The sequence below is a fragment of the Etheostoma cragini genome, chromosome 15 (genome assembly GCF_013103735.1).
Source record: "Etheostoma cragini isolate CJK2018 chromosome 15, CSU_Ecrag_1.0, whole genome shotgun sequence".
NCBI lineage: Eukaryota > Metazoa > Chordata > Actinopteri > Perciformes > Percidae > Etheostoma > Etheostoma cragini.
Window position 1 is genome coordinate 22,621,287 of NC_048421.1, and position 27,179 is coordinate 22,648,465.

General features: G+C 39.5%; 3 protein-coding genes across 4 annotated transcripts in view; all 3 read left to right on the top strand.

Annotated features, from left to right (window-relative positions):
- Nucleotides 1-13,650, top strand: part of cln3 (CLN3 lysosomal/endosomal transmembrane protein, battenin) — a 17,499-nt gene extending 3,849 nt beyond the window's left edge. The window contains exons 6-15 of the mRNA XM_034893530.1: nt 2,743-2,828; nt 4,649-4,721; nt 5,900-6,043; nt 7,473-7,612; nt 9,962-10,011; nt 10,091-10,159; nt 11,685-11,740; nt 11,863-11,956; nt 12,475-12,615; nt 13,193-13,650. Coding sequence (XP_034749421.1) covers nt 2,743-2,828; nt 4,649-4,721; nt 5,900-6,043; nt 7,473-7,612; nt 9,962-10,011; nt 10,091-10,159; nt 11,685-11,740; nt 11,863-11,956; nt 12,475-12,615; nt 13,193-13,309 — 970 coding nt within the window. The 3' untranslated portion in view covers nt 13,310-13,650. The remainder of the gene's footprint in view (nt 1-2,742; nt 2,829-4,648; nt 4,722-5,899; nt 6,044-7,472; nt 7,613-9,961; nt 10,012-10,090; nt 10,160-11,684; nt 11,741-11,862; nt 11,957-12,474; nt 12,616-13,192) is intronic.
- Nucleotides 9,129-25,386, top strand: LOC117957647 (serine/threonine-protein phosphatase 4 catalytic subunit B). 2 transcript variants are annotated; one of them, XM_034893532.1, is made up of 9 exons: nt 9,129-9,141; nt 17,047-17,245; nt 17,830-17,881; nt 17,975-18,025; nt 18,596-18,697; nt 21,162-21,335; nt 21,535-21,661; nt 21,858-22,047; nt 24,495-25,386. In XM_034893532.1, the coding sequence occupies exons 2-9, from the start codon at nt 17,136-17,138 to the stop codon at nt 24,622-24,624; spliced, it is 936 nt and encodes a 311-aa protein (XP_034749423.1). In that variant the 5' UTR covers nt 9,129-9,141; nt 17,047-17,135; the 3' UTR covers nt 24,625-25,386. The 2 variants fall into 2 exon arrangements, with proteins under 2 accessions (XP_034749423.1, XP_034749422.1); XM_034893531.1 differs by lacking the exon at nt 9,129-9,141 and adding an exon at nt 16,087-16,338 and having other exon boundaries at nt 16,959-17,245.
- aldh3b1 (aldehyde dehydrogenase 3 family, member B1) overlaps nt 14,453-27,179 on the top strand; it is a 28,942-nt gene continuing 16,215 nt past the window's right edge. The window contains exon 1 of the mRNA XM_034893529.1: nt 14,453-14,662. The gene's annotated coding sequence lies outside the window, so the exon portion shown is untranslated. The remainder of the gene's footprint in view (nt 14,663-27,179) is intronic.

Genomic DNA, 27,179 nt, shown 5'->3' on the forward strand with positions numbered 1-27,179 from the left:
GAAAAAGGCTGCAATGAAACAAAGAGTGAAAAATTTAAAGGGGTCTGAATACTTTCCGTACCCACTGTATATAGACCTTAGTGGTCCCCTAATACTGTATCGGAAGTCTCATTTATATAGACTTTAGTGGTCCCCTAAAACTGTATCTGAAGTCTCTTTCATACAGATCTAAGTGGTGGGGGGGTGGCCTTGACCAACTGCCACTTTGCTTGTTTGAAAGACATGATGTCTCTCTCTCTCTGTCATGGGTGGGCCAAGTTCTTTGGGCAGGCAAAGCAGAGGAAGGGGCCCTTATGACCTCATAATATTAATACTAATGTGATTTTGTTTTTTTGTTTTTTTTCATGCCATGGGACTTTTAAATGCCATAAAAAGGCACATAAAATATCTTTAAAAAAAGAAACTTCTTCTGTCCCAATGAAAATGTTCAAATAGTGGTCAAGAGCAGGCCTTGATTTGGAGCATTGTTACTCTTTGCCCTTGGTGGTGTAAACTCAACACTTCTTTCATGTTTACCGGTTGTCTTGATCATTTTAGCACATTTAATTCACTCCTTCTTTCCAGTAGCTTCCGCTATGTTGTTTTTGTATTGTCAATGAAATTCAACCTTTGTGGTAACGGATGTTTCTGTGTCTTCCAGCTGCTCAGTTGGCACAATGCTTCCTTTTTACTTGTGGTCCTTTTATTTAAAAAAAATAAAAATAAAATAAAATAAAAAGAAGAAGAAAAAAGAAGAAGTGTTCATCAAAGGGGAGCAGCATTTATATAGCTGGCTTAAAATATCAACATGTTATTATATTGTCGCCCTTCATGTGATACAATAATCAATACGCTGGCGCCAAAAATATCGATAGATAGGAAAATAACAAATGCCCCAACCACCATTTTAGTCCAAAGTCTGGACCCAAAGTTGTTCTATAGTTCTGTGTTTTTAATTTACACTCTGAAAACCTTGTGCTGTTTTTGAATATTTTGGACTTGCAGTGACTAAAGAGAGGAAACTTCTTAAAATTTCCCCGGGGGGTTTTTTGTACATAGTTAGACCGATATCATGATGTATGATAATAGGCTTGTCTAGCAATATTAGATTAGAGGTTAGATTAGATAATACTTTATTCCTCCCAAAATGGGGAAATTCCCTTGTTACAGCAGCAGCTTTTCCACAATAAAAACAAACCAACAAACAAGCAAGCAAAGGAACAACAGGAAAACAGATAATGTGCAAAAAGTACTGAATGAATGTAAAGTGGCATTATATAAAAAGTGAGGTTGCCTTGGTGAAAGTGATATTGCCATAGTACAAAAAATATTGCAATGTAAATCACTGACGTGAAATTAAATTGAATAATATGTAAATAAATAATATAGCAAAAGTAAGTAAGCATAATGTAATGATATTGAAGTGTAACCATAAAAATATGAATACAGATAATAAAAATATACTTAGAGCCATGGTGCGTGGTGGGTTAATGAAAACAGGAACAGAAACTACAACATATCAGGTGGAGCAGGTGTTGTAGAGTCTCACAGTGACCTGCGGTACCTCTCCTTCTTACACCGGGGGGGGGGGGGGGGTAACAATCTGCTGCTGAAGGAGCTGCTCCGGGACCCCACAGTGTTGTGTGGGGGGTTAGAGGTGTTGTCCATGATGGTTGTCAGCTTAGCCAACATCCTTCTCTCCCCCACTTTCTCTATGGAGTCCAGAGGACACTCCAGGACAGAGCTCACTCTCCTGATCAGTCTATAGAGTCTGCTCCTGTCCCTGTCCGAGCTGCCCCCCCTTCCATCAGCCCACGGCATAAAGGATGGCAGAGGCCACCACAGAGTTGTAAAAAGTCCTGAGGAGAGTCCTGCACACTCCAGAGGACCTGAGTCTCCTCAGCAGATGGAGGCGACTCTGGTGCATGGGTGTTATCAGTCCAGTTCAGTTTATTGTTTAGGTGAACATCCAGGAATTTGTAGCTCTCCACTACCTGGATGTCCAATCCCTGGATTCTCACCAGTAAGAAGTGTGATGTTTTCCTCCTAAAGTTGACGATCATCTCCTTCATCTATTGATTATCGTAGCATTCTTATATCACGACATTATTGCTATCGTGAGTCATATATAGTATAGTCTATATTGACGGATTGGGATTATTCAGGTGCCACTGGCCGTTCCATCAGAGTCCCTCATTTTCAGCCAGATGTCCACTACCTTCCACTTTCTTTGTGTTGGCATTGTAACCTCCGGTGGATTTATGAGGACTATGGTTAACTGCTCCTCAGATCTCTACAGGGTAAGTCCAGACAGGTAGCTATACTATCTGTCCAATCTGAGGACTATGGTTAACTGCTCCTCAGATCTCTACAGGGTAAATCCAGACAGCTAGCTAGACTATCTGTCCAATCTGAGTTTTCTGTTGCTTGACTAGAACTGCTTTTGAACATGCACACGTCTTCGGCACCGGGGCTCCCTTGGTTGAAAGAATTGACATTAAATCAGAGCCCGTTTTTCTCCAAGCCCAGAGTCGTGCCGTGTGGACTAGCCAGACTCTCCCCTGACAGAACCCTGTGGAGCAGGGTCTGGCAATGTGAGACAATATATCATGTATTGCATAGGGAGGTACCTTGTGATTCCCACCCCGAGTTAATAGAGCAAAAAGAACATTGTACAAATAAAAGCATGGCCCACATATTTGAGTGTACTGCACTGGTATTGTTCTGTGTTGTAAATGTGCTCCCTAATTTCTGTTTCTCCAGCTTCCGAGTGTTGTTTTGCGCCGTCATGGCAGCAACAAGTTTCCTCCTCGTGTCCTTCTCCTCAGCTGTGTGGATGAGCATTCTAGGTAAGTCCACCCCTTTTTTTTCTTCTTGTTTTTAAAAAACGTTTTTATTTTAAAAAAAATATTTTCAGTCATAGCTTTTATCATTATTGGTGGTGGAAATTTTAAGAATTTAGATAACGGATTAGATACCGCTTAATACATTTTCAGTTTCGTTTCCTGTCGTCTTATCTGAAAGGGTGCAGCTGCAGTAACAGAAACATGATAGCACTTTAGCCTTATCATGACAAATATTTATCGGCATGCTACTGCTGATCAGTTTACTTCAAGATACCTTCTTTCTAAAGTGTGTAGCAAAGGAGTTTAAGAGAAGCAGGCATATTAATCTGAGCAGTCAGTTAACTTGATCAAGGTCCTTTAGTATTGGTCATGTGCAAAACAGTTATAGAAGTGGTGGTTGGCAATGAAAATCTCCAGCCTCAAGGACCTTTATATCCAGTACATTTACTCAAGTATTAAGTACAAATGTGAAGTACTTGTACTTGACCTGAGTCTTTTCTTTTCATGCCACTTTCTACTTTGTCACATTTCAGAGAGAAACATTGTACTTTTTGCTCCACTACATTCATCTTTAGCTTTAGTTACAAGTTACTTTACATATTAAGTGTTTTTTTCACACTTTATAAAATACAATGTTTTATTGAACTATTAAATCAAATAATTTGATTAATTAAACTATCCAACAATATACGGGCCTACAAGTCTAGCTGAAAGGATTACACCAAAACACACAACTGGATCCTTTACAGTTTCAAAAATGTGAGGTTTTTCTGCATTGAGTACTTTTAATACTTATTAATACTTTAATACTACTTTAAAGCATTAGTGTGTAACTCTTTGATATTAATGAACGTTCGTTACATTCAAGCCGTTGCCAAATCAATTGCACAAACATAATTAAGACTCAGATCAGCTTCACACAACTCTCCCTGGATTTCTCAGCATGGCTATGTTCAGAAGATTATATCGTCCGGCGACTTTGAAGATCATTTTACTTTTCCGAAGAGTCCATCATGTTTTTTCAATCCTCCGTGTCGTCTTTGGCTACTAGAAACTGCGTGAAGGATGGTTGCGTAGACAGTAAAATAAATGGACACTGTTCATTCAACACGCCACCGATTGTTGAAATAGGGCTTATCACATGTTCACTTTTACTCACAGTATGCTAATCAGCAAGACACTTTTTCCGAGCAAACTTTTCTTCCCGTTCCTGGTGCATGAGCGGAAATATGACAGCAACATCGCAACTGTTGTGTTGAAAAAGGTTTGGGGCAAAAAAGGCGCGTAACGCTGGAAGCTTAGAAGTTCTGAAAACTTATTTACCTTATTTTATTTAAGTTTTTCTTTTTTTTAACATAGGAACATGGCATAGTACACACAGATAAAGGCAAACAGGCAAACGACACGGCATGCAAATCCCCCCCAACTCCCCATCCCACCCACAACCCAAATCCCAACCTTTGGACCTTACACATGAATGCAGACAAACACACACCAGTCAGTCACAGCGCGAAAAAAATAAATATTGAGTGACCTGGTCAAGGAGGAAATTCTAAAGACTAATTGGGTGCTAAGTAGCAACTGGCAAAGAGGAGGTAACATAATTAGATCAATACTAACTTCTTATAAATGATTCTGGAATTACTTCACAACTAATTGAATTAATTACACAGTTTCAAACAATAGTCTGAAGTTGAATTCAAAAGAGATTGTTGTTCCTTGTCAAACAAAGGAATGAGCCCCCCTGTGATTATTAATTTTCTGTAATGAATGAGCATGTTAAAGGCATCCCTGTCCTCCCCTCACCTTCACTGTGTTTCCAGGAGTGATCTTTGCCAGTATCAGCGCTGGACTAGGAGAGCTGTCCTTCCTCTCTCTCACTGTCTACTTCAGCAGGTAAACACTCATTCCAACATCACGCAAACTTCTCTAATCAATATAAGCACTGGTGGAAGTACTTTACTTAAGTACAAATTGGAGGTAATCATCATGCCACTTTCAACTTCTACCCTGCTACATTATAGAGAGAAATATTGTACTTTTTACTCTACTACATTCTTCCATAACGGTAGGCTTACATGCCTATTGGTTAGATAGTCACTAAGATAGCAATCCACAGATACAGTTGATCCTAAGGATTCACTGTGCCACATGTTACAGATTGCAGGGAATGGTGGACACAAATGCAGAGAGCAGGCAGGTGAAAGCTGAGCTTGAGGATTTTATTTGACCAAAAAACAAGGTAGACACAGAGAGAACAAAGAGAGTCCCAACTGCAGAGGGCAAAAAACTCTTTCAGAATCTTTTAAAAAAAACAGAACAGGGAATCCAAAAAAACAAACTAGATCAAAAACCAGGAAACAGAGACAAAAGGAAGTCAAGGGAGAACGTGACTGACACACGGCGACAATACTGGGTCAAAATAATCTAAAAACGGACAAGGGGAAGACAAAGACTAAATACACAGATTAATGAGGTCACACAAGGTAGGTAAAACCAGGGCTGGGAAACAGGTGAACAACATCAGGCAATCACAGGAGCAGGAAAACCAAAACACAGGAGGTAAAACAAGACCAGGCTAGACAGAAAACCAGACTATCAAAATAAAACTGGAAACAAAACATACAGACACTCACAGAAGGACACAAGACAGGAACTACAACTGGACTATACAAGTGAGGAAACACGGGCTACAACAGAAAACAGGAAACCGAACAAATACGCAATCATAACAGGAAATATTCCCAGAACCTCAAAACCAACAGAAACTCAAAACCAAGAAACCACAACATATGATTTATAAAATCATGCCAACAATTATTTATTAGCTTAGTATTCTATGCACTAAAAAGGTTTGGCTTTAGGCTGCCCAAACAATATTGTAGGCCCAGTTTAATATGCAACTTCATTTTATACAGCCTGTAGTGGGGGGTCCCTGCCCCGTCTCTCTTTCACATAAGGGATCAGTGGCTATAAAACTGCGGAAGACCCCTGGTCCAACAAACAGTGTGTATACATATTGTGCATATATTATGTACATGTTTATTTTAACCCTGGTTTCCCTCCTGCTTTAGGGATGTACTGGGAGGCTGGGGCTCAGGTACTGGTGGCGCTGGTGTTGCTGGAGCCCTCCTCTACTCGGGCCTCACCCAAATCGGCCTGTCGCCCCAGATGACGCTTCTCATCATGCTGGTGGTCCCATTTGCAATGCTGTTCAGGTGAGTGTGGAAGTACTAAGACAAGAAAAAGATTCTGTCATTTGAGAGCTGAAAAAGATTTGACATATGTGCACAATAGCACCTAAGAATGGAGAACAGTCGATACCAAAATGTGATCCCATTTGATCTTAAAATTGTTAAGTTATGAATCCGTATATAGCATGTGTAAAACTCAAGGCCCGCGGACCAAATCTGGGCCCTCGCAGATTTTGATCTGGCCCCCGGATGAAAACGTAAAAACATTTGATCGTTTAGACGGCAACCGCATTTTTTGGGGGGGCTTAAAATCACAGAAAAGTGAAACCACCCGCCAAAGTGGAAATCTTAAAAACGCTCCACCGTTGCGTTCTCGTCTAAAGGGTTAAAACGTACTGTGCGAGTGTTTGTGTGTATGTATGTGTGTGTGTGGCGAATGTGTGTGTGCATTGTTTGGAGCAATGACTCCACCTCCTTGTCTGTCCAGCCAAAATTGTCAGCTTTGGTTGTTCACTTTGCGCTACTATGGAGAGTAGTAGAAGAAAGATTCTACGCACGGGCGTGGACTTAGAGATGTTGTGTCGCAGTGCTTTTCACTACCACCTAGCCGCCTGGTGTGCATACTACATCCAATTGCGCACACTTTTGTGTTACCATATGCACGCAGATGCACCCACCCAAACGCTCGTCTAAATGCGGAATAAAAAGTAAGAACGCAACGCTACTTTTGCGTTTTCTCTTCATCATTTCCGTCTAAACACAGCCTTAGATCCACAATCAATTTTGGCCCACCTACTGTAGTTATGCACTACACTAAAAAGACTGGAAACTGTTTTTAAACTGTCATTATGTGACACTCAAAGCATCATTTGGCGGATTTGCCGACTCTGAGACTCAGAAATTAACCCGGAACCAGAGTTTGCATATTCACGTCGGCTCTTCTAAAAAATCTAATCTTTGTTATGCTGAACTCTATAAGCCTAAGCAACTTTTTTTCTGACTTTTTGAGGACTTGATGTTGCCCAAACTGAATGTGATCCTCTTTTTCTAGTTTGGCCCTTAGTAAAGTTGAGTTTGACACTCCTGTTATTGATTACTTGATTGGCAAAGCCTACTGTAGACAGACAGATTATTGTGCTAATGAAGTCTTATGTTACACATTTCACTTTCCCTTTATGCAAAGCAAATTTCACTCGTTATTGCACTTTTTCATGTTAATTACAATTTTAAATGGATTAACAGAAGGTTTAAAACAGTAATTAAGTAGAAATCCAAAGAGAGTGGCTGTTATTGGGTACTATATTGCTTTGTTAAATATCATTTTAGATTCCACAATCAAGTAAAGCTGACTTGGTTTAGTCCATACTTTCTCTGTTAATTCCTTCAAATGAAATGATTCTTCTTTGGCTCATATTTTTCCTTTTTTTTTTTTTTTTGCTTACACCACCACCAGCTACTTCTTCCTGCTGGTTCTTCCAGCTTCATTACCGCAGTGGAAAAGCCGGGATACAGAATACACAGCCGTGGGCTCCGAGGATAGACAGCGGCTGATGGACGATTCGGAGGAAGAGGAGCAGGAGAAATCTATCCCAGGTACATGTCACACACTCGCTTGATAACAACACCATAAAATGATATGATTGGAAACTATTTGACATGAAGCAAAATCCAGTGATTATATCCAGTGAAAGTAGGACTTTTTAGAAATGCACTGGTAGATTGTTTTGATGAGTAGGGAATGGTAAGTTTAGCAGCACTTTGTGCATTGCTGTAAATCAGATATTTAAAGCATATGTCAGTTTTGTTTGAAAGGTCCTTTTATCACCTTAAAAATTAAGATACCCCCCACCCAATCAGTCATTAGTAAGACACTAGGACTTTTTAATCTTTGAAAACATGGTAACATGTGAGGTCAGATCAATGGGACCAGTTGTGTTATCTTGGTTCTGAGGAGGCTGTGGGTCAGTCAGATATGTATGTCTGCATTAGAAGCGATAAAATAATCTGTATGTGGTTGGCTTTTGGATGTTATCCGCTCAATGTAGCAGTGAAAACTGATATCTACAAAACTGGCATTTGCACTTTCTCCCCGATGTGTAAATAAGATGGCTTCGGGGTCGGTCAAGGTTGATCTTTTGATTTGTTTTCTCCTTCTTTTGATACAGCTAGGCTAGCAGCTTGCACCCTGCTTCCACTATGTGCTTAGTGTGGCTACTAAGTCAGACCGCAAACAAGTAATTGAGCTATTAACTTTAAATCTACATAATTTGATTATTTTGTCCCCTTGGGGGAAAACACAACATTATAATCACCTTTTAAGTTGATATGGCGATGTTATTAGATTGTTTCTTATTTACCAATTAGGGGCCTATTTAAACGATCTAAAGCACATGGTCTAAAGTGGTGCCCTTAGGGCATGTCCAACTTCACTTTTGCTAGTTTAACGGTGCATAATCTGGGCCGAGCGTAAAGTGCAAGGGGCAAAGGGGTTGCATTTAGTCTTTTAATTTATCATATGTGTGTTTTGAATGTAAAATACATTCAACTAATCAGAGTGTCATTCCCATAACCCTTAAAGGACAGTTGTGCCTGCAGCTGGCGCATTGCTATTTAAATTTTGTCTTAAAGTCTAAATCTACATGAGACTTGTATTAAACCTGCGAAATGTCTCTGAAAGAAATGCTCCCGTATTGTTTATTTAATTATTTTGTTTGGATGACCAACATGTACCTCAGGACTAAAACCTATATTTGATATATTATAATTAACATAAAATAATTTGAGGCAATTTAAATTTTGGGGGGATTAGGATGCAAATGAGCGTTTGCCCCCTGATTGAAAGGTTAAACTATATTACGCATGACTGTAGTGCAACTTAACATTTAAACAACAATAGACCAGCTCAACTAAACCAAATTGCCTCAACAGCAACTAACTATGATTAATATAAGAAAACCAGAAACAAGATCCTGCTTTTGTACTCACAGCAAACAAGCCTCCAACTTGTTACGACCGGCTCAGAGGCCACAACAAAAGAGGGAGATGCACAGCAACGTAACAATAATAAAGTGACATTTATTAAATAATGATGCAAACAAGAGCATAATGAGTTGTGATTGTCAGTATCAGTAATGAATGAATGAAGGTAGATGAATGTAGTGGAGAATGTGAGGTGCATGTTGTTAACAAAGAGAAAACTCATGTGAAAAACATGTTGGTGCGCCGTCAGGAGAATGCGGCCTCCCAATCTCGAGCCAGGCGGGGTTAAATAGTCTGGGAGGACCGGCCCGGTGATCACAGTCATGTCATTATCGCCTCCGCTACTCCTGCAAGTTAAGAAGACAAACCACAGTACACATGTAGGACAGGCCCAGGGCTGTCACACCAACAAACAGGACATCAATTTTAGAGCTAGTGTTTGTGTGTAGTTGTGTGCAGTAGTTATTATATAGTCGTGAGGAATAGTTTCAGTTTTCTCACATCAACACATGGTTTGCCCCCCCCCCTCCGAGATCCTGTATAACTTGGGGGACAAGAGGTCTTGGCTGGGTGGCATGGGTAGATGATACATGGGAATCCCTATATGTGAATGGCTTAAATCATTCCCTTACACACAAGTGTTTTTAATTTACATAAGGAATAAGAAATAAGGTTCTCCTTTTTCCTCATCTTCTTCACTCATTTCCTCTTCTCTTTCACTTACTTCCTCGTCTCCTTCTGTGGTCTTCTCCTGCTCTGAACTAAAACATGAATCACATTTTTTTTAGCTTCGAATTGATATTATGATTCTCTGCCACAATTTTTTTCCCTCATTAAGTGTAATGTTTATTACACACATGAACCATGACAAAACAAAACAAATTGGCAGTATCAAACCTTTTGATACCTATTTTTGCACCTATAGCACATTGCCCATTTTGTCATTTGATTATTCTGTCACAGAGAGGACCACCGGACCGCTCACCCTCACAGAGAAACTTCATGTCATCAAAGTAAGTGCACTCATCACTTTACTTCCAATTTGAGTATTTGTCTGGTTACATTGTTACTGAACTTTCTTCCTGTGAGCAGGGCCTGCTGAGGTTTGTGCTTCCCCTGGGACTGGTCTACTTCGCTGAGTACTTCATCAACCAGGGCTTGGTAAGTTCTCTGGCTCCCTCTGGCATCCCGTTCATCTTTTTGCATGTCGTTTAGCCAAAGCCAACTTCTGTGTTGTGTAGGCCGTATGCAGCAGTGGATTTAGTATTCACAGCATTACTAATACCACACAATAAAAAATTCTTTGTTACAACTTAAAGTCCTGGATTGAAAATATTACTTGAGTAAAAGTATGTAAGTATCAACAGGAAAATGTACTAAATGTACTTAAGTATTAAAAGTTTAAGTACTTTATGCAGAAATGTCTTTAGAAACTGGAAACGATCAAAACAGTTGTGTTTATGGTCCAAGCATTCCAGCTGGAACTGTAGGCCGCTGTACAACGTTGTATTATTGGTAGTTTAATTTATAATAAAACTTTGCATTTTATAAACTGAATGTGTTTTGTGTGCAAAACTCTTAATTTGAAAAGTAACTAAAGCAGTCAAAATAATGTAGTAGAGTAAAACGTTGAATATTTCTCTACAATGTAGCAGAGTAGAAGTATAACGTGGCATGAAAAGACAAGACTCAAGTAAAGTACAAGTAGTTTAGTTTAATAGTTTATAATGCCGTGGGCACTCCCCCTTAATTAACTGTACAATAAAAGCAGCAGCTTTAGCTTCTATGGCTAATTTCCAGCTGTAGTCCCTGGCCAGCTGACAATAGGCATCCTAAAATACAATGGTTAACAAATTTAAATAAATGAAATTACATCTGTATAATGACAGGCCTGAGCAAAATGGATTAAAACACACAAACAAGTGGCACAGATGGGGACAACGGTATTAAAGCAGATCATGCAGTAAAAACAATACAAAGGAGACACAGAGGCCACATTGTAGTACCTCAACAGTTCAGTACTTGAGTAAATGTACTTAGTTACATTCCATCATTGGTTGCATGGAGGTATGAGATGATGTTCCGAACATTTTGCCCTTGTGTTGTCCTATCTGCTCAAAAAAATTAACCCTTTTTGACACTTTAGTCACGAACTGCTGCGTTTTTGTCTCGTTTTGTTTTTTAATGTTTTTGTAGCATTTTTTACTAGTTTTTAACTAATTTTTTGGAATTTATGGCCACTACTCCACATGTAGCCTGTATGAAATTATATCTGACTTGAGTTTAAAAAAAAAACTGAAAGTATGAATAATAGTAATATTTAAGATCATAGGAACGTATGTTGATGGATAATCACAGACTGTCAAAGTGAAGTCAGAATAATTCTATACAATTAAATAAAACGCCGAAAATTTGGTTGAAAGAAACCCAAATGTTTTGATATAGAAACTTTAAACATGTGTCAAATTTGACCCGAAGACGACAGGAGGGTTTAACTTTTAAATATCCCGGGGCGGCCTGTAGCTCACCTGGTAGAACGAGCGCCCCATGTAGGCTCAGTCCTTGCCAGCAGCCCGGGTTTCGATCGTCCGACCCGAGACCCTTTGCTGCATGTAAGGGAAATATACATACGTATATAGCTAATCTTGAGATAATAATGAACGTAGAATAATGTTTTCTTTTCCAGATGGAACTGCTGTATTTCCCCAAATTTTCCCTGTCCCATGCAGAGCAGTACCGCTGGTCAGTTAACTTCACTTGAATATTACTCTGAAGGAAGGACTTCATTTAGATTGCCTAAGGACGTAGTTATAATTGTGTGTGTGTGCGTGTGTGCGTGTGCGTGTGCGTGTGCGCTCGCTCAGGTACCAGACGCTGTACCAAGTTGGTGTGTTGGTGTCTCGATCCTCCCTGTGCTGTTTCAAGTGCAGGAAACTGTGGACTCTCTCTTTGCTCCAGGTGAGAAATAAAATATAAAGTACAAATCAACAGAAGAGGGATGTTTTGAAAGAAACATGACACTGACTGGATATGATCCTATTTAAAATGATCTAAAAGAGAAGAAAACCACACCAGCTAGAGCATTCATTCTTTTTACAGCAGAAAGCTAAGTGGGCATTCACATCAAGAAAAGCAATCTGGCAATTTTCTGTTTTATAACATAGTAATAGGTACATTTTAGGATTTTCTTCTATTTAAGTTCCTATAGATGTTGTAGAGTAGTAGAACTCTATTAGCTTATTCCCACTGTCATATTGATATTAAGAAGTAATGGCGCATCCGTGTGACGCAAGCCTTCTGTGATCAGGCACCGCCCCCACCCATCCTCCACACAATTGCTAGTACTGTTTAACTCGTCACATCAAGGTGGACACGGGGGAATGAAAAAAATCAACTGGTTACTGCTGATGTTTTGTATAACAGCATTGATTTCCAGGCTCTCTGCTGTCCATATCCCTCCTCTCTGCCTATCTCAGGTGGTGAACGCAGTGTTGCTCCTGTTGGCAGTGAGTTACCAGTTCCTGCCCAACGCCTGGCTGGTGTTCCTGATTGTCCTCTATGAGGGTCTGCTGGGTGGAGCTGCATATGTCAACACCTTCTACTTCATCAGCAAGGAGGTCAGGTCAACTTTCTCTAACTGGCCTATAGGTAAGGTAGTAACTGGCCTATATGTAATAACTGGCCTATAGGTAAGGTAGTAACTGGCCTATATGTAATAACTGGCCTATAGGTAAGGTAGTAACTGGCCTATAGGTAAGGTAGTAACTGGCCTATAAGTATCATGCCAATAATTATTATTTTAAATTTTTTAGTATTCTTCGCACAAAAAGGTACTTATAAAGGCTTTAGACCACCCTACATGTTATTGTAGAACCAGTTCAATATGCAAAGCAAGGCAGCTTTATTTGTTGCAAAACAAATTCCTTACAGAGGCTATTTGGCATATTTAGCGCCTCCCAAGACGATTGTGATTGGTTTAAAGAAATGTTAATAAACCCTCCGCAGCAGCACTGTGGAGGAGCGCCTGGCAAAGCTGGACTATTGCACACATATCGACTGAAAAGCAATGAAACTATTTGGTGATACATTGCTTTCCTGCCACTGCACTATGCACAGCTTACTTGCAGCTGTTTTGTTCATCATTCTACGTGAAATATATCGAGCGTGTGTTCATTTCTTTCTTCTCTTCCACAGACTGAAGACAGACAGAGGGAGTTTGCCATGGCCGCTGCCAGCGTAGGAGACAGTCTGGGCATAGCTCTGGCTGGACTTGCTGCCTTCCCTGTCCACAGACACTTCTGTTCCCTGTGACCCAGCCCACAAACTTGCACCAGCAGGATTTAAAAAAAACACGTGGGTGCCTTTTTATTAGGGATTTTTTTTTTTAATCTGAAATGAGTTAGAGACCATCTGACAAAAGACGACTTTACTCCTACATAAAAATGTTTTATTATATACTGTATTCAATGCGGATTCCTAATCACCACCAATGTGCCACCCAGAGGGAGGTGGACATGCTTCCACTGTTAAACTAATGCTTCTTTTTGGGATACACTTTCCAGACCAGGATGTGAGAAACCACGACAGAACCTGTTATCCATGATTCCAGTAGTTTTTAACAGGGACGCATGGTAAAAGCTTACGCCACTTAATAATGTGTTTGCTTGTTTGCACAAATTGCACTAAAGTCCAATTCATGCTCCAGCATTGAATCAACTACACATCGCGGCAACGTAGACAGCAACAAATGGGATTGGCCCGCTTGGCAGTGGCTTGTTGGTCTTGTTTTAACTGGCCTCTAGGTAAGGTAGCCATCCAGAGATACAGTTCATCCTTAGGATTCACTGCTTCTAAGAGATTTGTAAATTCATGCCAACAATTATTATTTTAATAGTTTAGTATTCTAGGCACAAAAAGGTACTTATAAAGGCTTTAGACCACCCTATATGTTATTGTAGGACCAGTTCAATATGCAAAGCAAAGCAGCTTTATCTGTATAGCCATTTTTTGCAACAGGACAACCCTATTTCAGTTAAGGGGTCATTGGCTTAAATGAATAAAGTATTATCTGATGTAATCTAATATACTTGAACCGTACTGTCTTTATAAACTCTTTGTAATAAACTGTCTGTACACTTAGAATGTTTTCAATGTTTTGGTTTACATGTACCGTTGAAGTATGGTGCTATTTCAGCCTTGCGATTACTTTTTACTGTTGCTTGCCCCGACGACTAACGCTATAAGCTAATTAGGGGTTTGTGTTAAAACTGATCACATTCTATTAGCATGAAAAAAACATATCTAAGAGAACGGTCGACTTGGTACCCATGTTTAAGTAACCCGTAGGTTCATTTTGTGCCGGATTTGTCCTTTAATAGTCTGTTGACTGCAGAGAAAAAAATATGAGTATAATATTATATATTGGCAGTATAATGCTGCCATAAAAATTGCAGAAAATGTCCAAAGCTCGTTTTTGCACACAATACTAGACCTTGCAGACAAATAACAATGCTTTTTAACCGCTGCCTAAAAAGGAAAGCCTTCCTGTGATTCAATGGTGGAAACCTTTTAAAAGGAAGCAACTGAGGCAGGACAGGAAATGTCTCCAGCAGTCGTAGTTAGGCAAGATGAAGAAGCGCAGTACGAGGAACCCACATTTAAGGAGTATCACCGAATCAGAATTAACTTTTTTTTATGACATATAGGCCTGAATGATGGGACAGCAAACAAAACATACTGTATCTTTGTCTTGTTTTATAGTTTGAAGCGCTCCCTGTTAGTGGACAGCAAGTGTTGAGTCTGAACCGACCACACAAAAGGCTACACTAGAGGCGATTTTAAGATAACGGTCATTTTACTGACTTCTCTTATTATTTATTATTATTTACAATAATGAAGTGCAAGGGCTCTGTTTGAGACATGCGTTTTCAATTTGCGTTTTGAATCCCATCTTCTGTTTCTACATGCGTTGAAGGACTATGGAAACCATACAAAATAATCCATCATGCAATATTCTGCCAGAAAAATACTAAATATATATATATATATTTAAAAAAAAAGCTGCCTGGCTTTCTGTACTGTTTAATCCATAATTTTACAGAACTATGTAGCTCAACCTTAAACATCTGCAGTATAAAATTTGACATATGCGTTAATGCAGCTGTAATATTAATCCAAAAACATTATATATAATAGTAAAACACTGACAGCAAACCTTTTGTTTTAAGTCTTTTTTACTGACAGTTTGCTGATAATACTAACAAAGCGGCACTTTTACTTCAGTTAGGGTTTTGAATAGCTTACTTTTATGAGTAGTGAAGTATTTTAACAGTTTGTTATTATTCTCTGCCATTATATCAGATGTGCACATTCCTACTGAAATGTTAACCATCAACATTTTGTATTATGCTACTATTGTCATAACTTTTTTACATCTTACTGATTGTGTTTCTAAAGCTGTGCTTCTTTAATCAAAATGTCTTGTTTACCAAAGGTTTTGAAGTGGCAGGGAAAAATGTTTGTTATGTCAAATAAAAAATCAAGTGCAATTAAAAATATGGTTTTCATTTAATAGAGGCAATAGGATGGTTGTATAGTGATTGTTGCTACTGGCCACTTTAAATGACATAGCCGGCGGTTTTCTCATGAGTCACAGCATTGATAATGTTAGTGAGTCACTTAACACATACAGTATCTGCCTGCCACTTTTGAATTATTATATCTAAGGTTTCACTTAGATCCATTTTACTTAAACAGATTCAATAGTGATTTTTTCAAATTCTTGTTTGAAACTCATTAAATGTTAGAAAAAACTCTTTAAGCCTTGAATAATAATGTTTCTATTTATTTCCACAACAAGAGGTCAATGTTTCCTTGAGAAATATTTTTACAAAAAATTCACACTGGGATGATGCTTGATTTGTAAATAATAAATAAATACGATTGAATTGTTTGCTAAATCAGTCCATTGAATCACGTGAAATCGTACGAGGTAGCCGATCATTCAGGTGAGACGTAATCCCATCAGTGTTTTCTTCCTCACACAAAGCCAAATAAACTCTGATTATAACCGAACTGCGTAAAAAACTACCTTCGCCCATAGCTTTAGCGATACAGGCCACACTATATACTGTAGGCTCCACACAGGCTGTACAGAGCATTGCGCTTTGCTCCACCGGAAGTTACAGTTCATGAGCTGCAGCACGGCAGAAGTGAACAGCCGGCAAAGACGATATCGGCAAGCTGAAGAGGAGCCGGTGCACGGCGGAAAAACCGCACAATCCTCGGAATTAAAGAAATCGCTAGATGCTTGTTTGTCGAAGCTGTACTATCACTCAACGGTATTTACTTACTCGTGTTTCGTCGAATTAGCGGTGTTTTATGAATGTGTTACTAGCTTTAGCTAACGTTAGCTTGGTCACGAACTTAGCCGAGAAGCGCTAACCAGTGTTGACGTATTTAGCCGTGGTTAGCCAGCTAACACAGCATTTCGTCAGCTAAATGCGTTTCTTGAATTTATTAGCCTACTTAGTACGTACAGTAGTTCGGTACGTAAAACGTTAGTGTTACCCTTCAGAACAAAATCTCAAACAAAATGGTTGGTGAAGTTATTAAGTAATCAGTTGTTCATTGACGTCGTTAGCAATGATGTAGCTAGCTAAGCTAACGTGCTATGGGTTACCTAACTACTAAGCTAGCTACGCCCATAGGCCTCACATTCCTTGACGAATAACGTCAGTTTTTCTCTGTTGCATTCTTCATGTATATTCTGTGTAAACAAACGATCAATGTAGTTCGAGTTTACTATCCTGAATACATTATCGTTTGGTTAGCAACTCATACTCAAACTAACAAGCCCCAAACGTTTCTCCTGTAAACGTTAGCTACGTAAATGAAGTTGCATTGTTATGGTTTTTATTCAAATTTTTTGTTGAATTGCTTAACCGTTTTTTCTTCACAGTTACTTTTTCTGAACATCCTTAAAACAAGAGGCTGGCGTACAAGTGTTGAAGAGCCCAGTTTTTTCCGAAGGAGGACTGTGTCAAGAGTGTCTGTTGCCTGGGGAAGAAAGAGCCTAGAGACCCCGGCGTGTGACCAGAGGAGTGTGTGAGACCTTAGTGTGTTAGCCGCTCTCCCTATGTGTGTCACAATGGGGGACATCAGTGACCTGGACCGACAGATAGAGCAGCTCCGACGTTGTGAGCTAATTAAAGAAAATGAAGTCAAGGCACTGTGTGCCAAAGCCAGGTAATGGATAAACTTGGCCTATTATAAAGACACAGCATTTACATGAGTTAGTTAGATATTTAATCAGAACCTTTGACTAGCCACATCCATTCATTCCACAAAACAACTTGAAGCAATGGCATACTACATCATAATTGCACACAATGTTTACCAAATAACTAATCTTGAGCGAAGATTATTTTGAAGCTGTTTTTTTAGGTACAGAATTCAATAATGTTGCTTTAAAATTAGTGTGTGGGGCAACCTCTATCTCGCCCGGTAAGAGCATGCGCCCCATGTAGGCTGAGGCATTTGCAACGGCCCAGGTTTGGGTTCGAGTCCGACCTGCGACCCTATGCTGTGTGTCACTCCCATCTCTCTCTCACCTATCCTGTCTATCCACTGTTGATCTGAAATAAAGGGGTAAAAGCCCCTCGAAATTATCTTTAAAATTAGTGTGCACCGTGAAACAACTCCAGCCTATTTTTGTAGGTAAGCAGGCTTAACCGAACCACTGTCTATGGGATTGTTTGTGTAATGTCCCATAAAAATTAGTACATAGAGTGTAGTTGACAAGTCATATTTCTATGTCTATGTATTTTCAGAGAGATTCTGGTAGAAGAAAGCAATGTCCAGAGAGTAGACTCTCCTGTCACAGTAAGTAACCCGTTTTTTTTTGGCTTACCTTTTCTTAGACTATAACTAAAAGTATGTTAAACGTGTTACTGTTTCTCCTGTTTTTACTCATAGGTGTGTGGTGATATACATGGTCAGTTCTATGACTTGAAGGAGCTGTTTAGAGTAAGTTTCTGCTACTTGTTACACTCCGATCACTATGAACTTAAGGCCTGTACACACAGGAAAAACCTAAATGAAAACATGGATTTTATACCTATGTATTTATAATTTGACACACTTCTATATGTTACTTTGATAACAAAGAATGTTTATAGCTCTTTTGGAGGAGACTAGGGCTGTCAAAGTTGGCCAAAAACGACATTTGAATATTCCTTATATAAAAAAATACCCACAAAATGTTTGAATATATTCAAATATTATGAAAATAAAACGCAAACTAATACAATGGGAGGTGTGTTTATACCTAGATGCTTCAATATTTGTATTCCTTCACATTACAAATTGAACTAACTAATGTAATTATGTACTTTTACAATGTAAAAACATTTAAACACTTTAGACCTCTCTCCCACTCTCTCTGGAGTGTGCAGGAGCCAGACCGGCATGACAGAACACAAATTTACACTGGTAGCGCCAGCCGCATTTTTTTAATCTTTGTTTATCAAACAAACCACACCAAATTCACAGTATCCTGCTGTTAAACTACTTGTTTTTATTTTTCTCAAATGACAGGTTGGTGGCGATGTTCCAGAGACAAATTATCTCTTCATGGGTGACTTTGTGGACAGAGGCTTTTACAGTGTAGAGACTTTCCTTCTTCTGCTAGCTCTTAAGGTAAACATGGTCTCTCTCTCTCTCTCTCTCTCTCTCTCTCTCTCTCTCTCTCTCTCTCTCTTTCTCTTTATTTATTTATTTTCTCTCTCTCCTACTTGTCTGTCTATAGGTCTAATGAACCAGCAAATTAATTGTATTTTAAACTATCGTTCAAAATAGCTGTGAGACTTGACGTTATTGTCAGCTAATGTTGTACAGTATATAACATGTAAAAACCTCGTCTCATGCGGATAAGTAATGTTTATGGGTGGGTGGGGGAATCGATACAGCGTAGTATCGCAATATTTTCAGTGGGAATACTGTGTTACACAGGGGCCAAGTATGGGTCTTTTATGATATGTGTTGGTCTGTTTGACAATCCCATTTTGCAGCAATACAATTGAAGTGATATGAACAAACAGAGAAATTAATCTTTTAAGATAAAACTGATGTTGACAAAGTCTCCTTTTGGGGACATCGCAACGATATGGAAGTAATATTGTACTGTGATGATATCGTATCGGGAGGTGTCTGGTGATTCCAACACCTAGTAATGTTCCATTTGCAGGGTGGAAGCTTTAAAAAGTCCCTGTTGCACTGGAACTAATTCCATTTTTACAGATTAAACATGTAACTATATTAATAATTAATAAACTTCTTTGTAGCTAATAGTATAGCTACAATAACACTGCAAGTTAACTCTATCACCACAAACAAGGCCATTCTGGCTTTTTAAGTGATGTAACTGGGCAGGGTTGTCATTATAGAAATTTTTATATATATAAATTATATATAAATTTCTATAATGACAACCCTATATAGAGGTTAACGCCTCGACGCAGCGGGAGAAGTTGATTGGATGAACGGATCAGGAAATACAGTGCCTTGCAAAAGTATTTGGCCCCTTGAAACCTTTTGCCACATTTCAAGCTTTAAACAAAGATATACAACTGTACTTTTTTTTTGTTGAAGAATCAACAAGTGGAACCCAATTATGAAGTGGAACAAAATGTATCTGATATTTCAAACTTTTTTTTAAACTAATCAACTTAAAAATTGGGCGTGCAAAATTATTCAGCCCCTTTTACTTTCAGTGCAGCAAACTCTCTAGAAGTTCAGTTAGGATCGCTGAATGATCTAATGTTGATCTAAATGACTAATGATGATAAATAGAATCCACCTGTGTGTAATCAAGTCTCTGTATAAATGCACCTGCTCGGTGATCGGCTCAGAGGTCCGTTTTAAAACGCAGAGCGCATCATAAGGAACAAGGAACATACCAGGCAGTTCCCAGATACTGTTTTGGAGAAGTTTAAAGCCGGATTTAGGTACAAAAAGATTTCCCAAGCTTTAAACATCCCAAGGAGCACTGGACAACAATGACTCGAATACTGCACAAATCTGGCCTTTATGGAAGAGTGGCAAGAAGAAAGCCATTTCTTAAAGATATCCATTAAAAGTCTTGTTTAAAGTTTGCCACAAGCCACCTGGGAGACACACTAAACATGTGGAAGAAGGTGCTCTGGTCAGATGAAATCAAAATCAAACTTTTTGGCAACCATGCAAAACGTTATGTTTGGCGTAAAAGCAATACAGCTCATCACCTCGAACACACCATCCCCACTGTCAAACATGGTGGTGGCAGCATCATGGTTTGGGCCTGCCTTTCCTGTCCCTGCCTTTCAGCAGGGACAGGGAAGACGGATGGAGCAAATTACAGGACTATTCTGGAAGAAAACCTGATGGAGTCTGCAAAAGACCTGAGACTGGGACGTAGAATTATCTTTCAACAAGACAATGATCCAAAACAAAAAGCAAAATCTACAATGGAATGGTTCACAAATAAACATTCAGGTGTTAGAATGGCCAAGTTAAAGTCCAGACCTGAAGCCAATCGAGAATCTGGGTAAAGACTTCAAACTGCTGTTCACAAACGCTCTCCATCCAACCTCACTGAGCTCGAGCTGATTTGTAAGGAGGAAGGGGCAAAAATGTCAGTCTCTTGATGTGGAAACCTGATAGACGTACCCCAGGCGCCCTACAGCTGTAATCGCAGCAAAAGGTGGCGCTACAAACAATTAACTTAAGGCGGCTGAATAATTTTGCACGTCCAGTTTTTCCTCTTTTTTTTTTTTTTTTAGTTATTCAAGTTTGAAATATCCAATAAATTTCATTCCACTTAATGATTGTGTCCCACTTGTTGTGGTTTCTTCACAAAAATGACAGTTTTCTATCTTTGTGTAAAGCCTGAAATGTGGCAAAAGGTCGAAAGTTCAAGGGGGCCGAATACTTTCGCAAGGCAATGTATTTCAAAGACAGGCAGGCGCTCACACATACACCCACAAAGCTATCCCAGATGATGATGATTATTGTTATTATTATTATTAGAGAGATGAAGTATTTGGAGAAATAATTTCTTAAATCATTTTAGAAGGCTCATGATATCCCCTTCTCCTCATCACTTTGCTTCTGCTGCGCTTCTCAGGTGCGTTATCCAGACAGGATAACCTTGATTCGGGGAAACCACGAGTCCCGGCAAATCACCCAGGTCTACGGCTTCTATGATGAGTGCCTGCGCAAGTACGGCTCAGTCACAGTCTGGAGATACTGCACTGAGATATTTGACTACTTGTCCCTTTCCGCTATCATTGATGGCAAGGTGAGATACAGTATTTCAATGAAAATTCATGCTCTAAATTCACAGCCACTCAATGCCCATGTTTTCATGAAGGTGTTGCTACTCTAAAAGCTGGTTGTGTAACTTCTCGGTTTCCCAAATGACGACATAAAAGGTCCATCAGTTGGGTTACTAGACTCCTATTATTTATTTATTTATTTATTTATTTTTTCTTTCTCAGATCTTCTGTGTGCACGGTGGCTTGTCCCCGTCCATCCAGACGCTGGACCAGATCCGGACCATTGACAGAAAACAGGAAGTTCCCCATGATGGCCCTATGTGTGACCTCCTGTGGTCAGACCCTGAAGGTACACAGGCATCCTGTCGAGCCTTTAAACACATTGTTAACCAACATGTTGTTCAAATAAATGGTCAAAGAAACTTTTTGACATGTTGAGAACTTGAAGCAGTGTCTGGAACCGTGGTCAGATTATAGTCAGAGATTACAGCCATGTGCTGTATGTTAGGCGCCGAGCTTCACCTGACTGATCTTGTTTCCCTCAGACACCACAGGGTGGGGGGTGAGTCCCAGAGGTGCTGGCTACTTGTTTGGAAGCGACGTAGTGGCCCAATTCAACGCCGCCAACGACATCCACATGATCTGTCGAGCACACCAGCTGGTCATGGAGGGATACAAGTGGCACTTCAATGAGACAGTGCTCACTGTATGGTCAGCACCCAACTACTGCTATAGGTAAGTCGCTACAACACGGTCTGATATTTAAACGCTAACATTTTAGGTCTTAAAAATCCTAAATTCCCTGAAGTATTGTGTTCCAGGTTATTAGTAATAATAATAAACTGATAAAAATGTTCCTGCGTCCATGTAACACTACCTCTAATGCACATTAGAGGGTCTACATTAACTCCTGGGCTGTTTTTTGTCTCTCAAGGAAGTACTTGTATCAGTTTATTAGCGTTTTAGGCTAGCGGGAGGACACTGCTCTTTGTTTGATAAAATTAAAAGTAAAGTAAGGCTTTGTTGGCTTCTCCATTTAAAAAAAAAAAAAAAAAAAAAAAAAAAGACAAATTTTGACTTGATTTAATTGCAATGAACGGATGTAAAGTTAAAGTAGGCCAAAATAACTACCACATGATGCTGATTTGTTTGCCAGCGTGCGGCCGGGTGGGAAAATAAATACATTTGGGAACTTGCATGAGGTTTAATATTTGAATCCATTGATTTCACCTACCAATCATATGAGAGGAACGCAACTCTAACAAGCACTTGGGCCCGATGCCCAGAGTTTAGACGTCTAGCTATATATAAAGATAAACGTTTTTAATAAATGTACATGAAGCAACTAATGTCAACATGGACAAAATCATGAATCTACTTATTAAAGAAATGTTATGCTGACCTGGCCAAAGTACACAGAAATTTTGTTTTCACAATGATTCATTGTAGGATTATATTATTGCAATATGAAAATCTACATTGACTCTTAATTTAATATATGGTTGGAAGAAGTAGAAATTTATTCCAAACTTTTTAATTCTTAAAGATTTTGAATATTGTGTAATGTAAGAAGGACTTTAACTGTTTGGGCATATTGAAACATTACACTGTGGAACCCCCCCACCACACATACACACACACACACACACACACAAACACACACAAAAAAGGATTATTTTTCACTTTAAGCCCTGGAAATGTTTTTGGTGTCTTATGTCTTCCTGGCAATATTCCAATATGCAAATCTTTTTTCAAAATGGATTGTGTTTGAACCGGCATGGCATGCGATGTGGTTTCCGACAGCTGTTGACCAGCAGGTAGTCCTGCATTACCAAACTAATCTGCATGTGAACGGCGATGGTTGGGTTTGTGCTTCCTGACCGTTGTCTGTGAACATTACCTGTGGAATACTTATATTCTCCATACTTCAGTTATTTTAGGTACTTATCAACCGATTTGATTTCATTAGAATTAGTTTTTAATTATAAAGTTGTAAGGAATGGTTTTGGAACCGTACTGTAATTTGTGAATAAACATCCTAATTAATGCCAGCGTAGTAAAGATGACAAGACAAATACTGAAGTCCATTTGTGGCCTTTATTTGACGCCTACTCCATTTACAGTATCTACACTAGTGATGTGTCTAGAATCGATAATTCCCGGTGCCTTTTGATTAATTGTGCAACCCTAGTTTGTAACGTCTCTGGTCACGCAACAGGAACATTGTTGTTTTTGCTCGGTACCTTTTTTGAAAAGGTGAAAGGGGAACGTGTCTGGGGACACTAGTTGTTGCACTATGACTGCACTTTGTGTTCTTTCCTCTATCGCACATGTTCTGTATGTCTTGTGACATTTGGATAATTTTTAAATATAATAAAGAAGTTCATGTTTCAAGTTAAATTACATGGAATCTTAGAAAATCCTTGATTGCTGTGGTATCAAAATCGGCATCGAGAATCGTGTTATTTTACTGGTACTGGCACTGGCCCCTAATTGACAGACAATGACCGAAGATGGCAATCCCAGAATCATTGTTGAAAGCAATGACGTTCCATTCTTCAAAACGAGTTGTTTTTAACGGGCCGTGAAAGGCGTACAGTATAAATTTTCAACAAGATGCAAATCTGCATGTGTAACTTGATTATCTAGTTGAACAGCATCCGTTATGGTTTTCCATACACATGTACTGGCTCGGCTTGTGTTTCCGTTACAACAGGGCCACTTCCTTGAAGGTGTCTAAGTGCCAGGGACTCGTTGCTATCTAATTAAAGGCTGCACGATATGACGAAAATATGCACAGAACTCCAAACTAACTCTTTTTACTTGGAGCACTGTAACCCCTTACTAAAATTAGGGGCACAGACAGAAAATTAAGGAGGGCACACTTCCAATTGACGCAATTTTTCACATTTTCCCCATTTTAACTGTTTTACTGATAAATGCTTTCTAAAGAATACAGATCTAAAATCTTATTTTAAGTCAATTGCATTTCAACTGATTGCTTCTTAACAAATGCACATGCAGAAATGTTAACAAAAATGTCAGTGTACTGTATTATTGCCTCTGCCTTATATAGAAAGTACTTGGAGCACAGCCGCTTTCAAGACCAGGTCTAGAAAACAGCCGTGTTTTCTGTAATATGAATTTCCCAACCAGTTCTCTGTCTGTCTCTTGGTAATCAGATGTGGCAACGTGGCGGCCATCTTGGAGCTCGATGAGCATCTACAGCGGGAGTTCATCATATTTGAGGCAGCACCGCAAGAGACCAGAGGCATCCCCTCCAAGAAGCCAGTAGCCGACTATTTCCTGTGAGGTCTTTGAGCGAACAGCCATGATGTGTTGAAATCTCCGTCACCATTTCACAGCAGCAGCAGCAGCCGCCCTCCACCCTGCTGCTGGACGGTCCTGTCAGTCAGAACTCAGAGCAGTTAGACGCAAACCCTGCGTACAGCTACAGTTTGAAGAGCTGGATTATTGCCGTACTGCCCAAGGCTGACAGAGCAGTCCCTGTGAAGGGGCGAGGTGGACACTGGACCCATGACTGTTGTCTCTTCTCCTTAGCTTCTAAATGGCCATGTTCTTTCTCAATCTCTGTAGAAACGACACTCTCCCTCTCCAACTTAACCTTCGCCACTCGTAGTATTTTTCCATGATAACATTGTCATTTAGTTTTAGAAGTATCTGAAGGGTGTTCGATCTCTTTCTTTTCTTTTTTTATATGCAGATGTAGGGTCTAACAATTGTCGTTTGAGGAGTTCCTTCAATGCATACGTTCTGTTTTTGATTTTTATAAATGTTGCTTCCAGGATTAAATGCAAGATGATGTATTCCCTTAGTTCCTTCCCCTCCCTTTTGCTCTTATTTTTGTGTTTAACTGTCACCAGTTGTGCGTCGCTATTTAACATACCCAGTGCTGCTGCTCGGCACCATCACAACTAAATACCAGACATGTACTGACTGCAAACAGGAGTCACTATATTCCCCATTGTTTTCTCTCTTAATTCCTTTTAATCTACAAGTCTTTGTAGGTCTGTCAATTTTGATATTGTGAGAATAAAGTTTTTGTATCAATGCCAATTCCTTTTCAGGTGTGGTTTTATTAAACACTCATAATAACCATGGCTACATCTTGAATACATGTTCTCTGACATCACTGGTTTACAATAACCAAGTTTGTAGTACTTCGGAGTCATAGTTAAAAAAAACTGAAGTTAAAACCATCATCACATTTCCATGCAATAATTTCTGAAAAGCACCAGCATAACCTAAAATTAGTTTAAAAAAATAAAGCATCACAGTAGTGATGCAGTAAAAATGGTGAGAATTGGTGTGGGAGAAAATTTCTGCTTGAGTCAATGTGTAAGCTCTGAGTATTCATTTCATATTTAACCACAGGTAACATAATATTGCTGGAGAAAACTGGAATGGCAGTAGGCTACACCTATCATTTAATTTCGGTGCAATTCTGCGGGCAAAAAAGTAATATGGGATACCATAAGATATGAGTACTACTTCTGACCTCCTGAATTCTGTTTTATAGTTGGTTATAAGTATAAACAGTGCTATTTGTAGTAGACAAACAAGGGTACTTTGTGTCAAAACTTGAGTTTGAATTGAAGTTATCAATCAAAGCACCATCATTAACAGAGTTAGTATTTACAATCTTTTATTTATTTTAACGTCTCTTAACATTAATGTGTCCCCCTCCAGCTTGCATATGGTCCCCCAGTGGCTAGAAATGGTGCTAGGTGCAAACGGAGTCCTGGTTATCCTGCTCTGCCTTTGAGAAAACCAAAGCTGATGGGCTAATCTGTAATTTTACCCCTTATGAGGTCATAAGGGGCAAGGTTAACTCCCCTTTCTCTGCTTTGCCCGCCCAGAGAATTTGGATCACCAATGAGAGAGAGACATCATGGCTTTCAAATGAGCAAAGTGAGTTGGTCAAGAACACACCCCCTGCCTCCACCTTACCCCCCCCAACCCAATCTTCTCCTCAATAGCTACAGACACAGAAATGGCACTTACAGGTAAACAATGAGAACTTAGTGATTCAGATGGGTAACTATCGATAAGCAGGGTACACAGTTGCTTACAGGCCCCACCAATCAGGGGCCAGCATCACTGGACGACATTGATTGACAGCCAGGGCCCCCTATTGCATTTTCATTTCACGCGACAATCGCAGCAGTTCCACTACAGCCACTGACCAATCGGGAGTGAAAAAATGGTCAAATTAATGTATAGGCGTGACTCGAACATCCAACATTTAGAAACAAAACCTACAGACAAAGAACGTTCAAAACATGTCAGACCATCCTGCCCCCCCGTGACTGATGAACACACACACGGTGGATGCATGAAAAAGTCAGTCTGTATAAGGCACATTGAAGCGTAGTTTGTAATCTCCATAATTTCTGTCAAGAAATTGAATTTATGTCAATCCAAAGTCAGTCTGTATAAGGCACATTCAAGCGTAGTTTGTTATCTTCATAATTTCTGTCAATCCACCGCAGTTAGCCAAAAGGATAGTCCAATATAGGCAGAATAGTATAATAATAGTAGTGTTTATTTTTCAGGTTAAGTTACCCCTCTTTCTGAAAGAGAAAACCCAGAGTTTCCCTCATGCTTTTTTAATCCCAATGGTCTTTATAGGCATGGGAAACAGACATTATAGTGTCAAAGCAACTGTGCAACATCTAATCCCCGCTTCAACTCGTGGATCGAGAAGCCCCTGACTGCAGCCCCGCAGACCTCGATGTGGGCGGAGTTAAACGTTTAACCACGCCCCATCAACGTGTAACCACGCCCAGTCTCCAGCATTTGACCCTGTCATAAATATCATAGTAAATTAAGCGGTAATATCCTTG

Bases quoted from the DNA above. Each gene is read 5' to 3' on its own strand.
- LOC117957647 (XM_034893532.1), top strand. From the start codon at position 17,136: ATGTGTGTCACAATGGGGGACATCAGTGACCTGGACCGACAGATAGAG. The intron at 18,026-18,595 runs GTAAGTTTCTGC...CTCAAATGACAG, and splicing joins ACTTGAAGGAGCTGTTTAGA to GTTGGTGGCGATGTTCCAGA. The intron at 21,336-21,534 runs GTGAGATACAGT...TTTCTTTCTCAG, and splicing joins CCGCTATCATTGATGGCAAG to ATCTTCTGTGTGCACGGTGG.